The 13,715-nt window shown below is 35.8% G+C and overlaps 3 protein-coding genes across 3 annotated transcripts; 2 read left to right on the top strand and 1 right to left on the bottom strand.

Moving 5' to 3' along the window:
* Positions 1 to 229: 229 nt before the first annotated feature.
* Positions 230 to 5,270, top strand: LOC131596045 (putative UDP-glucuronate:xylan alpha-glucuronosyltransferase 3). Its single transcript, XM_058868601.1, has 4 exons — positions 230 to 541; positions 2,086 to 2,292; positions 2,805 to 3,442; positions 4,045 to 5,270. Exons 1-4 carry the CDS (start codon positions 486 to 488, stop codon positions 5,073 to 5,075), a joined length of 1,932 nt encoding a protein of 643 aa, XP_058724584.1. The 5' UTR covers positions 230 to 485; the 3' UTR covers positions 5,076 to 5,270.
* Positions 5,271 to 5,683: 413 nt separating this feature from the next.
* Positions 5,684 to 6,415, top strand: LOC131598358 (protein TRACHEARY ELEMENT DIFFERENTIATION-RELATED 7A-like). Its single transcript, XM_058870971.1, has one exon. It carries the CDS (start codon positions 5,684 to 5,686, stop codon positions 6,413 to 6,415), a length of 732 nt encoding a protein of 243 aa, XP_058726954.1.
* A 3,171-nt stretch (positions 6,416 to 9,586) lies between these two features.
* Positions 9,587 to 11,275, bottom strand: LOC131596044 (stearoyl-[acyl-carrier-protein] 9-desaturase 6, chloroplastic-like). Its single transcript, XM_058868600.1, has 2 exons — positions 10,615 to 11,275; positions 9,587 to 10,427 (listed from the first exon to the last, which is right to left on the bottom strand). Exons 1-2 carry the CDS (start codon positions 11,212 to 11,214, stop codon positions 9,861 to 9,863), a joined length of 1,167 nt encoding a protein of 388 aa, XP_058724583.1. The 5' UTR covers positions 11,215 to 11,275; the 3' UTR covers positions 9,587 to 9,860.
* Positions 11,276 to 13,715: the final 2,440 nt, after the last annotated feature.

Genomic DNA, 13,715 nt, shown 5'->3' with positions numbered 1-13,715 from the left:
ATATAATGGATCTTAACAAATCAATAGATTATTTTTCTTCATTCCCCAAACTCAAATCTATTCATTTTATTTGTACCTCTCTTGTTTGATTTCTTACCAATAATTTTTAGATATATATTAGTCAAAATTTTTAGTGAAGAATTAATGACAACAATTAATATTTCTGAGTTTTGCAATTTCCCAATTTAAAAATAGCATTTATTTCGAAGTCATTAATAAGAGCACGCTTACCTGCAGCGAAAAAAGTAATAGTTCATACAAAACTACTTGACCCCGTCAGCGAGTATTATAACCGCTTCAACTCCAAAGTCATGGTTGTTTCCACCACTCTCCTCCACCTTCTTTCTTGATCCAATCTACCCCAACCTCCTCTCTCTCTCTCTCTCTCATCCATGTTTTCTCCATTTTTGATTTTTCTCGGTTCATTCTTTGCGTAGTTGACTACGCATTCTGTTCCGTTAGAAACTGGTTTTACTTGATCGGAGATGAGAGGTCCCACTCCGAGTGCGGTTGAGCCGCGTCACCGACTGTCAACATTCAGGTAGCTTATGTTGATGCAAAACGAACAGATGAACCCTGATTTGAGTTTTGATTTGTTGGTTTAGTTTTTATCTTAGTTGAAATTCCTTTGAATTTCTTGTTATGGTTAATATTAGTTACCTGATTTTGTGTTTATTGTTCAGAATCACTATCATATTCATTGATAAATGAGTAGTTGCAGTTTAGTAGAGTGAGTGGAGCTGAAAGCTTAACGAGAGTTGTAGTATTTATCTTTGGATTGTTCTCTGAAACCCTAAGTATTTCACAGTCAAATAACTAGAATGGTATTCACATTGTGGTGGGAGACCTGTGAAGCACTGACACCAGTAATAATTTGAAAAAAATGTATAAATTAAATCTTACAAGTGCCGGTGTGGTTTTGGACACCCGCACTGACACATATACCCTTTTTCAGAGGTGTCAGTGCTACAGAGTGGGAGACACATTTTTGCGGGAGACGCTGACATGATTGACTGAAGTGATGAATCCTTATTGGTTTTTTTATATTTTATTTTTATCTCCTATGCAATTTCGTATTTGATTCTTGTCAAAATTTACAATAGAAAACTCCTTTCATGGTATGAGTTTCTATTTAAGAAATTGTGGGGGAAGCTGCCCTCAATTTCCCGGCCTTAGATTGGTCCCTAATTGGCTAGACTATTTGATCAATCGTTTGTGTTGTTGTGTGTATTTATTTGTTTGTTTACTTTAGAGCTAGTTTTGTTGTTTAACATTTATGTAATTGTTTTGTGGTTTATGCTAAGGGAAATGCTACCTGTCATGAAAAACGTTATCACGATAACATCACGATGCTGATGCTGCTTTATTAATACCCTCCCTACTTTTATTAGAGATATCCATGTATTTCATTAAAAGCCAATATCTAATCGTTAAAAACTGTTCGTGATGGATTATGTCGCGAGAAATAGCACCGCTCTTAAGCTAAACTCTTTATTAGATATGTCATATGTGAGCTATTTACGAACCGATAATTAGCTATAGAGAATCTCAAAATCATTTATAGTATTCGAGATGCTAAATGCTTATCATTGTCTGTCTTAATTTATTTGTGTAATTTGCATTTGTATTATTTTGTTTGTAATCTAATGCTATAACTACTATTATTATTCATATTTGGCACTTTGTTGCAAGTGCAAATCAACTAATCTTCAGCTTGAAAGGAGGTTGTTTGATTGAATGTATCTTGAGATTGATCTGATAAGTAAGAGTAAGTGTGGCAAATACAATACCTTGCTTGCAAATGGTGCTATGCTAGGTAGGATGCAAGAACAAACCTGTTAAATATATTCATAGATATTCTTACATCAACCATTGTCAATTGATTTTTGGTTCAATTATATATTTGGAGAGGATGAGATTCTGAATCAATTGTCCAAGAAAGTAAGGTTTCAAGGGGATATGGGCACTGTTGTCTAATTATTTAGAACTTTGTTTTCTTTTTTACATCTGCTTCCTCTGTTGCTATTTGGTCTATCTCATTAATATAAAGTATTGATTCTTTTTCCTCATCTCTTATGGATACAGTGAAGATACTAACAAAAGAAGGTCTCAAAGAAATAAGGATTTTAAAGATGTTGAGAAAGCATCACATGTTTCCTTCCAAGATAGGGCGATAAATTGCAAGCCGAATTGGAAATTTGTTCTGGTTGTTATTATATTGGGAACCTTGCTTACAATTTTCCATCCTCCAGCTGTTTATAATACTGATCACATCTCAAACTCTATATCACGGTATGCCTATGCATTCTTCTTACCATGCTTTTACATTCTATTGCACCATCTTAAGTCTTAGTTCTTTCATGCCATTGTATTAGTTTCGTTTCTAAATTTGGTCCATTCTTAAAACATGTAGTTTGCTCACGGATTCTTTCATCCCTTTAAAGCATAGAGCATTAATTTACAGTAGTTAGGATATATCTGTCTTCCTACTTACAACTCTTCAAAGTTCAAAGCATGCATCCTTGTGAGTTTATTTCTTGTCACCTCACTTTGTAATACAGTAACAAGGTTGTCAAATATTGCGGCTATAGCATAGCGGAAGTTGAACAAATCATTATTACAAAGTGTTGCGATCTATAGTGGAGCAATAGATTTGTAGCGGCACGCAATTTGAGCAAATAGCTGCGATCCACTATTGACAACGCTGAATGACAATTCATTTGTCCAAATAGTAAATAGTGATTTTTATTTATTTTCTTCTCTTTGCATCTTATTATGTTTTTTTTATTTTTTTGTGTTGGCAGGTCAACAATTGTAAACAACAGGAATGGAGAGTTCGGTGGAACTGATCCCCGTTATGTATCATTTCTAAATATCGACTGGAACCAAATTACTAATGTTCTTGAAAATTTGAAGGATAAGGAGACATATCAGGGCGTTGGCTTACTAAACTTCAATGACAGTGAGATTGACCACTGGAAGCAGCTGGTACCAGAAAGCGAGCATGTAGTCCTTCACCTGAACTATGCTTCAAATAACATCACTTGGGAAGACTTGTATCCTGAATGGATAGATGAAGAAGAAGAATACGAGTTTCCTACTTGTCCATCACTACCTAGGATTCAGGTACCAGGAAAACCACGGCTTGATCTTATTGCTGTTAAGCTTCCTTGCGACAAGTCAGGGCGCTGGTCAAGAGATGTAGCTCGTTTGCATCTGCAGATTGAAGCAGCAAGACTTGCTGCTACTTCCAAAGGGCTTCGTCCAGTTCGTGTGCTTTTTGTGACTGATTGTTTCCCAACTCCAAATCTATTCACTTGCAAGGATATTATAAAGCGTGAAGGGAATGTCTGGCTTTATGAACCCAACTTGCATAAACTCAGAGAGAAGCTGCAGTTACCAATTGGTTCATGTGAACTATCAGTTCCATTCAAGGCTAAAGGTCAGATTCTGATGACATTTTTTTTTTTTACTTTCATGCTTGGTTTACTCAGTGTCCTTATTCTTTTAGCACTTCAATGTTAATGAACACAATAGATACTAGTCAAGGTGTCCATTGAGTACCGGAACTGAATATTGAAGAAAACAAAGTATTATTGGTGAGTGTTTTCCCGACTCATGTTGCTAATTCAAGAGATCAGGACCTTACCTCCCATATTTTTAAAATCCTACAAGCCGAACACTTTTCCCGACTCGGAGATGTTGCTAATTCAAGAGATCAGGACTCTACCTCCCATATTTTTAAAAGTCCTACAAGCCGAACACTTTTCCTTTCTGGTTTTTTTACATCGTACATCCTACATATCTAACTTCCTCAACGAACTGATTATTTAGTGCTTATTTCAGAGAAAGCATGAACTTAAAATTTAATTGCGGATTCATTCCCATTGTCTGGTATATTTAAGTATAAAAACATGTCTTAGGTTATACTAGTACATTTTAATCTTGATGTATTCCAAAAAACCAATATAGGGCTTTTGAAAGTGTACTATTTCACTCCCTTTGAATATATTTATCAGAGACTAACCGTCTTACATTTGACAGAAAATTTTCACTCCGAAAGGGCACACCGAGAAGCTTATGCAACAATCCTGCACTCTGCACATATATATGTTTGTGGAGCTATTACTGCTGCTCAAAGTATTCGAATGTCTGGTTCAGCACGTGATCTCGTGATTCTTGTTGACGAAACAATCACTGATTATCATAGGGGTGGTTTGGAACAAGCTGGATGGAAGATTCATACTATTAAAAGAATCAGGAATCCGAAAGCAGAACCAGAGGCATATAATGAGTGGAACTACAGCAAATTTCGTCTCTGGCAGTTAACTGATTACGACAAAATCATTTTCATTGATGCCGACCTTCTTATACTCAGAAATATTGATTTCCTTTTTGAGATGCCTGAAATATCAGCCATAGGAAACAATGCTACACTGTTCAACTCAGGTGTAATGGTGGTTGAACCGTCGAACTGTACATTTCAACTACTAATGGATCACATCAATGAGATTGTGTCCTACAACGGCGGGGACCAGGGCTATCTTAATGAAATTTTCACATGGTGGCATCGTATTCCGAAACACATGAACTTCTTGAAGCACGTCTGGGAAGGCGATGAAGAAGAGAAAAAGGCGACAAAAACTCGTCTCTTTGGAGCTGATCCACCAACCCTCTATGTCATCCACTATCTAGGTAATAAACCATGGCTTTGTTTCCGTGACTACGACTGCAACTGGAACGTGGACATTCTGCAGGAGTTTGCGAGCAATGTAGCTCATGCAAGGTGGTGGAAGCTTCATGACGCAATGCCAGAAAACTTGCAGAAGTTCTGTTTGCTTAGGTCCAAGCAGAAGGCGGCATTGGAGTGGGATCGTAGACAAGCCGAGAAAGGTAACTACAGCAATGGTCACTGGAAAATCAAGATTAAAGACCCGCGATTGAAAACGTGCTTCGAGGATTTCTGCTTCTGGGAGAGTATGTTATGGCATTGGGGTGAAAAGAATTGGACAGATAACTCTACTGTTAACATTTCGCCACCTGCTGTCAAAACCAAATCTCTATCTTCTTTATGAGCTTAATTTCTCTTCATACTTCGAATATAATGTTTGCACAGTGTGATTTGATTTCTTTCTATAGTCTTATACTGTAAACAAAATATGATTGCTATATTACACTTGGGCCAATATTATGTTGCAGCTAGTCATTATTCTTTTTTAAAGATTTATAAAATACAGTTATGTGCAAATGAATACACTTTTTGTTTTCAATTTTTGTTACTAATCATTGAGTTTTCTAAGAAGTATGAATATAGAATTTGACATCGACAACCTTGTTTTTATACATCGTACAGAATACACAGTTTTCCAACGTCACATACAGCAAAGATCGAGATCCTACCAATTTTTTATATAAAAACACAACAGATCAGCAAGTACTACGAAGCAAAAATAAGTTAATTCTAAAAAAATAAGAACAAGCAATAGAAGTAAAATAAGCTAAGAAAGTCCAATGAGAAGTGTTTTCCACTTCAAACAATCTTTGAGAAACTTTGCACGAAAGTACCAACAATTTTTTTCTTATAAAGCCACACTTCAAGTCAATAGTACACTCAAATCACAAGATATTCAAAACAAACATCAACTTTTTATAACATCATCAAATATTGTACAAAAGAACCAAAATGGCCTCTATTCAACCCAACTTCTATTTTCCTTACCCTCTCAACCCTCCACCTTCACCTTTCCACCCTTTTAACCCTCCACCATCTCATTCCTTCAAATCTCCACCACCATCACCACTATCACCACCATCTCATTCATTTCCTCCACCTCCTCCACACGGACACCCTCCACCACCGTCATCTCATCCATTTTCCCCTCCACCACCACAAGTCCGCCCACCACCGTCTCATCCATTTTCCCCTCCACCACCACACGCCCACCCACCGCCGTCTCCACATCACCCAATTTCCCCTCCTCTACCACCACACATCCGCGCACCCCCACCACCATTTCCACCTTCTCCCTCTCCATACCACCCTACCGTCATTATCATTGTGATCATCGCATCTGGTGGGATTGCCTTGCTTTCAATGCTCGCCTTTGCATTATTTTGCTGCATCCAAAAGAGGAAGAAGAAAACACAAGAAACCGATATGGTTCACATCGATGAACATAAAAAGGTTACAGAAACAATTGTTCCTGGTCCTTTTGGAAAACCAACAGTGGTGATTTCAGTCGAAGATGATGTTCATGTTGATGAAGTAATCAAGAAGAATGAAGCAGTTGGTCATGGTTTACATGCTGAAGCATCTAAAGCTGAATCAAGTCAAGACAATGCTACTACTAGTAGTAATGAAAGTGCAACAACTACTACTTCTCCTGGTCGTGAACATCATGGTATTTATCCATAAATTAAGAACAAACCTTCATGGGGGAAGTGTTGTGTGTATATTCCCAAAGAGAATTATATATCCTCGTACATGGTATCCAAACAAAGGATACTATTTCACCTAAATTGCTTTCATGAATAAATATATATCATTCATTTTTCTTTTCCATTTTGGTTTAATAAACCATTCATTTGTAAAATCTCCTTCTAACAAAAGTATATTTAATTTGAATTTGAATATATTCGATTATTGCCTCTCATAAGATTTTATTTTTGCTACATTCCTCTTAAGCTAATTTTATACTGTAACTAATTAACAACCTTTGCAGTTACATTGTAACTAATTTTATTTTGGTTTAATATAATTCTTGTTGAGTAGCCACGACTTCTAAAATGTAACACTGTTGAACTCAATAATTAAAATTCTTATGGAATTGTATGAGTTTTCTTTTTTCAAAGAAAGCAAAGCAAAGGTGGAATGCAAACATGATTAAACTAAAAAATTCAAAAGTGAAACGGACAACCGTGCTTCCGCTCCACGTATTGGGGACATCCAAATCTCTAATTTTCTCGAGAACTCTGCAAGAGACCGAAGGAAGATTTTCATGCCCAAATTTAGGGTTGTACCGGGCTCTAAGGGTAATTTCCACGAAGTCCGAGCAGGAAATTTATAATTTGTCTCCCGACTTAACATCGTCTCACGTTCCCTTTTGCGAGACTCATACCGAGACGGCGGCGTCAAGATACCACAAGTTCGTAGTTAATGACGTCTGAATAAGTTCGTAGTTAACGCCGAACGCCAATCCAATATCGGGTGCATCCTGTAATTTCCATTTGATTTACCAGGGCCTCCACCGACCAGACTGCAAAGTAGAGGTCCACTTAAAAATACTCAGAGAAAAGTCTCAGGCCTCAGTCACAAGGAAATCGGTCAGTATCAGCATCTGAAAACCAGTCAGCATTCTCGTTCCAAAAGAAAGACTGAACATGCTTATTAAAGAGGACAGATATCTATTTGGGGTGGATACCCCCTCCGTAACAGGAGGATGCATAACACCCCAAAATCCCAGGGAGGGACGGATACCAAGATTCTGGCACCCCATTTAAATAATGAAGTGCTTCAAAGCGCAAAGCACATTCAACTCGAATCATAGAGGAGACAACTATAACTAAAGACTTAGGATTCAGTCTGGTCACTTCGAGGTCGCCGATGAAAGTTATCCACCTTGTCATTTCATTATTTATTTGTAACAAATTCAATTCATTATTAACATCAATATATATATATATATATATATATATATATATATATATATATATATATATCCTTTTTTCTGTTGTGTGTTTCTTTGTCGCTCTTCCTACTAGAAGGTCTGGAATGGGAGAACCATGACAAAGTGAACGAATACTTAAAACAACTCTGCGATTCTAATATGTACTTAACACACATCGCGATTCCGATACAACCTAAGTGTATTCTAAACTCGTTGTGTTTTCAATATAGACTTAACGCATTTTTGCGAATCTGATACGGCTTAAAGCACACTATGCGCCCGGTTGTGTATTAAATACGAACTTAATACATTTTTACGATTCCGACACAGCTTAAACACATATCAGATGCAACTGTGTATCCGATCAAGCGCACACCTCACTTCCAAGGCTTATTAAACGCACTTCTACGTAGCTGGCGCACCCCCTCAGATTTAGCCAATCCAAGGGCATACATGGTGGAGCCTAGAGACGTCCACCTCGATCCGAGCCAAACCCCGGGGGAAAGGACAAGATCCTACCCTTGGCCGGGAAACGGTCCTTTGTGACACGAAGCACAATTCAAAATACGATAACATGGCCTCGACTTTGCTGATTACGGGCATTGTTCGGGAAGCGCAAAAAAATCGTCACGTGCAATGTATGTATATTCAAAGAAATACACAATTACAAAAAATTCTAAAGACAAGATGAACATGGCATCGAGAAAATCATTGGATACTTAAGAAAAATGATCAAATCTGAGATCAAATGAGAGAAATTGATGAATAAATCAACAAGATAATTGTATGAAAAGCAAGACAAGTGAGCGAAGAGACGAAAAGAATAATTGTACTAAGAGGCCCCCTTTATATATGCAAGCAAATAAGAAAGTCTACAGCTAAAAGTATAGGGAAGTTCAAAAGATAAAATCTACGGTTATAATTAACCTCGATATCACAAAGACACTTGATTGCTCTAAGTAGCGTCACCATTCTCTACTCTAGGGACCTAGAGCCACATGTCAGGTTGGCGTGACGAAACGTTTCAGTGATGAGATAAATATTCAATGTGCATGTTTCCACTCACCAGAATATTCTGCTATCTCGTTTCCTTAGATTGAAGACCTACCTAAGAAACTTAAGGTGTATATGAAGAACGACCAGAATAATACAATCCTCGTATCACTAGTTATAGCAAGGATTGGAGGGATAATTGTTAAGTACCGGCCAAGGCCAATAGAGCAGACCTAATTATGATGGCCCAACCCAAAGTGTCGTCTCGAAAAGCTAGTCAACAGGTTGAACCTCGTCGAGCAGCCAAACATCTAATGTCGACTACTCATGAATCAGCTAAAATCTAATAAGATAACCCCGACATAACATGTCGGTTTGAATATAAATTGTTTTAACCGTGTATCATATAGAAACACCACTACACCCCATTGCAAATATATTTTGATTCTCACACATATCTTTGACTTCACTAGTTCAACGTTAAAATGTCAACCTTACACATCTACCTCATTCCATCGCAGATGCTCTTTGCCACTTTTCGGAAAAATTCCCTCTCTCCCTATCCGATATATCATCCATCAGTAAGGCTGAATCTTACATTTTATTATTCATTTACCATTTTTATAAAAAAAAAAAATTAAGAAACACATTTTTAAAAGTAAAAGGTCAAATGCACTTTACCACCTTCATTTACTATTTAACTTTGAACATAATTTTTATTTTAATAATTTCATTTAAAAAAATCACAATATTTACTACATATTGTATTAACCAAATATTTGAAAAATACCATAAAATGCCGATATTCCCTCGGGCACACATCATCAAGACAAAACATGCTGATCCGATTTCATTATTTCATATAAAAAAATCTTACAATGTTATCTTATCTATAATTTCTTCCCCTAAAAAAAACTCAAGAAACATAACAAACCAAAAGTCCCATCTCTCATCCACACAAACAAGTACTGTAAAATTACAACCATGCAGCCATCAATTTCCTTTTCTCCTATATTAGACGCAAAGAACATTCTTCTAGCATCATATTCTCCACTTCCACTATCCAAATGTTGTGTCAAGATGAGTTCTTAACTTTGTGTCGACCCTCAAACTCAATTCATGTTTGATATCACAGTAGCAGTAATCAGGTAAATATAACTGTAAAACCAAACATGGACACTTTAAGTTTCAACTAAAACATTACAAAATTACTTCATTATTGAAAACCCAACTAAACTTGACACCCTGTGGCTTCATCTTCCGTGCCCGCGCATCAGCACGCTCTTGCAGCCTCCTAATCCTCGGCGCTAATCCACAAACATAATCTTGTACCTTTTTACCTTCGCTCGACAGTCCCTCCAACTTCTCCAATCTCCACCGTTCGACTAAAAACTCCAAGATATCAGCATAATCGTTAGCCGTGTAAACGCCAGTGCGTTGTGCTACGGCTGCAAAATGCTCAAATAGCTTAGGATCTTGTCCATCATACATAAGGTGTGCAGGCATTGTGATCTTTTTCTCCATCATATCACCAATGGCTACCATTGCTCCTGAGGGGTCAACTTCAAGAAGCTTCTCCACAATTTTTGAGTATGCATTCTCGTGACGCTTCTCGTCCGCTGCGATGGTACCACATATGCGCGCAAGCACTGGATCGCCTCCTTCTTTCGCTAAGCGAGCTGTGTTTCCATGTGATACAAATGTGGCTCGCTCTTGGAATGATGTGTATACAAATCCCAAATATGGGTTGTTTTCTGTTCCTGGGTCCTGTGTTCAATACAAACAGAAAATAATGTAAACATTATTTTAAGAGTAACACCTCTAATCTTAAAACTAGAACGGGGCGGGTACAAACCCTGCACTCCGGTATTAACTACCAACTTAACTATCAACTGAGCTGGTTTAACATTAGAGACTATAAATATTATGAAAATAGAAGAGAAAAAAAACTTACCATGCCAGCTCCAATAAGATACTGAACAGTTTTCTCAATCTTCTCCATATCAACCCTTCCAGAAAGATACAAGTAAGTCCTAAGCAAATCTCCATGCCTATTTTCTTCAGCAGTCCAAGCCCGTGTCCACACGGCCCACGGGCTTGGACTAGCGCCACTCTCATCACCAACTCCATCAAGACCATTAATCATACTCTGGTAAGTCGGAAGCGCGTCTTCCGTCACCATATCACCAACCAGCACAACAAAATACTCATCCGGAAGCTCTTTGGTTCGATCCCGAAGAGCTTTCACCTTATCGGTGAATTCATTGAACGGTAAAGAAGGATCAGGGAGAAAGCTCTGAGGCTGCCAGCATTGTTCCACGGGCTTTAAGAGTGGTAGTACAGACTCAGAAGCCCAGGTTTCAAGTGACTTGAAAATTTCGAGTTTTTCCGGTGGCATTGAGTGGGTTTTGGATAGTTTTAACGACGGTGATGCGGCGGCGGCGGTGGATTTTGGTGGTGGTAGGAGGTGGCGATGTGTTCGTTGGTTCATGGTTTTTGGAATGTTCCATGTTAAAGGAAGTGTTTTAGTGGAGTGACAAGTTTGAATATGCATGGTTTTGGTGTTTTGTTTTGTGTTGATATGTGTTGTTTGTTAAGGTACAAGTAGAAGTGAAACTAATGAATATTTGTAGGAAAGTTGAATAGTTATTACCCTTCTTCTTAGGACTAATTTACAGAAATGCCATGTTATGTTTATAAATTTAATAAAATGATTGGTTATGCCAAGGTTGAAATTACTAATCAGTAAGTTATTTTGTTATAATTGGGTGTATTTGGTTGGGAAAATAAAGAAATCATAAAGTTTAGGAAAATGATGGTTAGAAAAGAAAGGGTATAATTGTAATTGATGTACTTGTTTGGCATTGGGAAGACCATGTTTCAGTGGTAATAAAAGAAGATTTTGTAAAACAGGGGGTGCTCTGGTTTTGGTGGAGATCAGAGAACTATTGGAGATAGAATAGAACACAGGGTAATAGTGATTCTGTGGATTTTGGTTGCCAGCACATTTATTAATGTTTATTAATTCTTTTTATGTGTTTGGTATGAATATTTTACAATATTTTTTATGGTCACTTTGTTAATTTTGGTAAGATTTTCTTAACTTGATTTAGATCTTTTCATAGCTATTGGAATCATCGAAACTTGTGGATGCTAATACTATATACTAGCATATCATATTTACCTTATTAATACTACTACCGTGTATATATCCTCTTTTCTTGAATAAATAACTTCAGATTTTGAATGAAATTTTATTATTATTTTTATTTAAATTGTTTTAATTTTATTTATCAATATTAATTTAATAATTACACTTGATCTAAATTATATTTGACCCATTTTAATATAAAAGATTTGATTTAAAATTTAAAATTTGGATTAAGTTCAATTATTCAACTGTTTTTTAATAAAATATTGATATGCAGCACAAATCATAGAGAAAAAAATTACTAATGTCGAATACGGTATTTAGTTCTTATTTTTTATAATGCAGTGGTGTGCGTCTAATTACCTCAACCCATATATTATGAGTTATTTATTAAATTAGGAAATACTTTTTTCACTTTAAGCGGTGGAGTTGTATCATATGAAAATTTAAAAATTTCTTTTCAAATCAAGAAAGTGTATTTTAGGCAATATTTTAAAATCCGGATTGATCCGGCCGGTTGAACCAGTTCAACTTTGAATTGTTGTCTAATTCGATTCGGTTTAGACTAATAAACGGTTAGGTCTATAAAATTGGGATAAAATTGCTTCAAGTGCAAAATAATTGTAAAATCGGAACCGATTTTGGTGAACCAGACAGTTCAAAAAACCAAAGATAATTTTTTTATGTTTTACTTCATTTTTTTTTAAATCTAAAAAATTAATTATAGCAAACATAAAATTGTATACATGGAAAATAAAGAATTAAATTGAAGAACACGAGACAATATAAATGTAATAGAAAGAGAAGAAATAATGTAATGTATGTGTACACAGGATAACTGATGTTGGTTTGTAAAGAGATGTGAACAATTATACAGATGAATAACTTATGGCTTTGAGTTAAACAATTAGGACAAATATATACATATTGATCCTTAACTAATTTTATGATTTGTTATTAGGTCTTACATTACATTCTTCTTATTTTGTAAGCTTGTTTATTAGTATCATATTTATTTGAGAATTTTATTTTATAAATTATTATATAAATTAATTTTATTAGGATATTTAATAATATATTTATTTATTTATTTAGTTTAAATTTAATATACGGTTCAATCACGGTTGAACCGATTGAACCATGACCCGCATGTTTTAACGGTTCTTTCTTCGATTCGGTTTTTAAAACATTGATTTTAGGATACATCCATTAACACTAGATCTATGCCTAAACGAGTCACGTGTCTTTTTTTTTCTTCATAAATTAATTTGGAGATACACTTTCGTATTTATTTTATATGCACTCCATCCATTTCTAACTGAGACACTCTCATTTTAACATATTTTATCCAAAAATGCACCTTAGTAACAAAATACGGATATACACTTCTGTATTCACTTTTTAGGTTGTAAAATTTAACATTGTTTTTAGAAATACACCAATGTAGTAGACCATATATTATAACTATACTATCATATTAAAATATTTATAAATTAAATCATACACTTATCTAATAAGATGAGAATGTCATATATAAATGAATTAATCTTGAATCCGTAATACAATCAAAATGACAAATTACAAACGATAATATCATCCTAATCCCTAATCCATAATACAAATACAATACTACTGTCTATATTAGACCCATCTGTTTCTTTATTTCCTCATGTATTGCAATGTCCTCCGTGTCTCAGTAAGAATGACATCAATGGCCTTCCTAAAAGAGCCTTCTAGAAAGTCATCTATGTCTATACACGTGCGCATAAGATCCATAATACGATGAAATGTATGCAACATATCAACGACATGATCTGCCCTAGCCTATTCCTCGTATAATATCTCCTGATGAGCTAGCCTAGGTGGCTCTTGTTGGAATTAAACTCAAATCTTTGAGTAATTCC

Source organism: Vicia villosa, linkage group LG4 (genome assembly GCF_029867415.1).
Source record: "Vicia villosa cultivar HV-30 ecotype Madison, WI linkage group LG4, Vvil1.0, whole genome shotgun sequence".
NCBI classification, from domain to species: Eukaryota; Viridiplantae; Streptophyta; class Magnoliopsida; order Fabales; family Fabaceae; genus Vicia; species Vicia villosa.
The sequence above is the reverse complement of the archived record's forward strand: the minus strand, read 5'-3'. Positions and strand labels throughout refer to the sequence as shown.

Bases quoted from the DNA above. Each gene is read 5' to 3' on its own strand.
- LOC131598358 (XM_058870971.1), top strand. From the start codon at position 5,684: ATGGCCTCTATTCAACCCAACTTCTATTTTCCTTACCCTCTCAACCCT.
- LOC131596045 (XM_058868601.1), top strand. From the start codon at position 486: ATGAGAGGTCCCACTCCGAGTGCGGTTGAGCCGCGTCACCGACTGTCA. The intron at 542-2,085 runs GTAGCTTATGTT...TTATGGATACAG, and splicing joins CACCGACTGTCAACATTCAG to TGAAGATACTAACAAAAGAA. The intron at 2,293-2,804 runs GTATGCCTATGC...TTGTGTTGGCAG, and splicing joins ATCTCAAACTCTATATCACG to GTCAACAATTGTAAACAACA.
- LOC131596044 (XM_058868600.1), bottom strand. From the start codon at position 11,214: ATGCATATTCAAACTTGTCACTCCACTAAAACACTTCCTTTAACATGG. The intron at 10,428-10,614 runs GTAAGTTTTTTT...TATTGAACACAG, and splicing joins ATCTTATTGGAGCTGGCATG to GACCCAGGAACAGAAAACAA.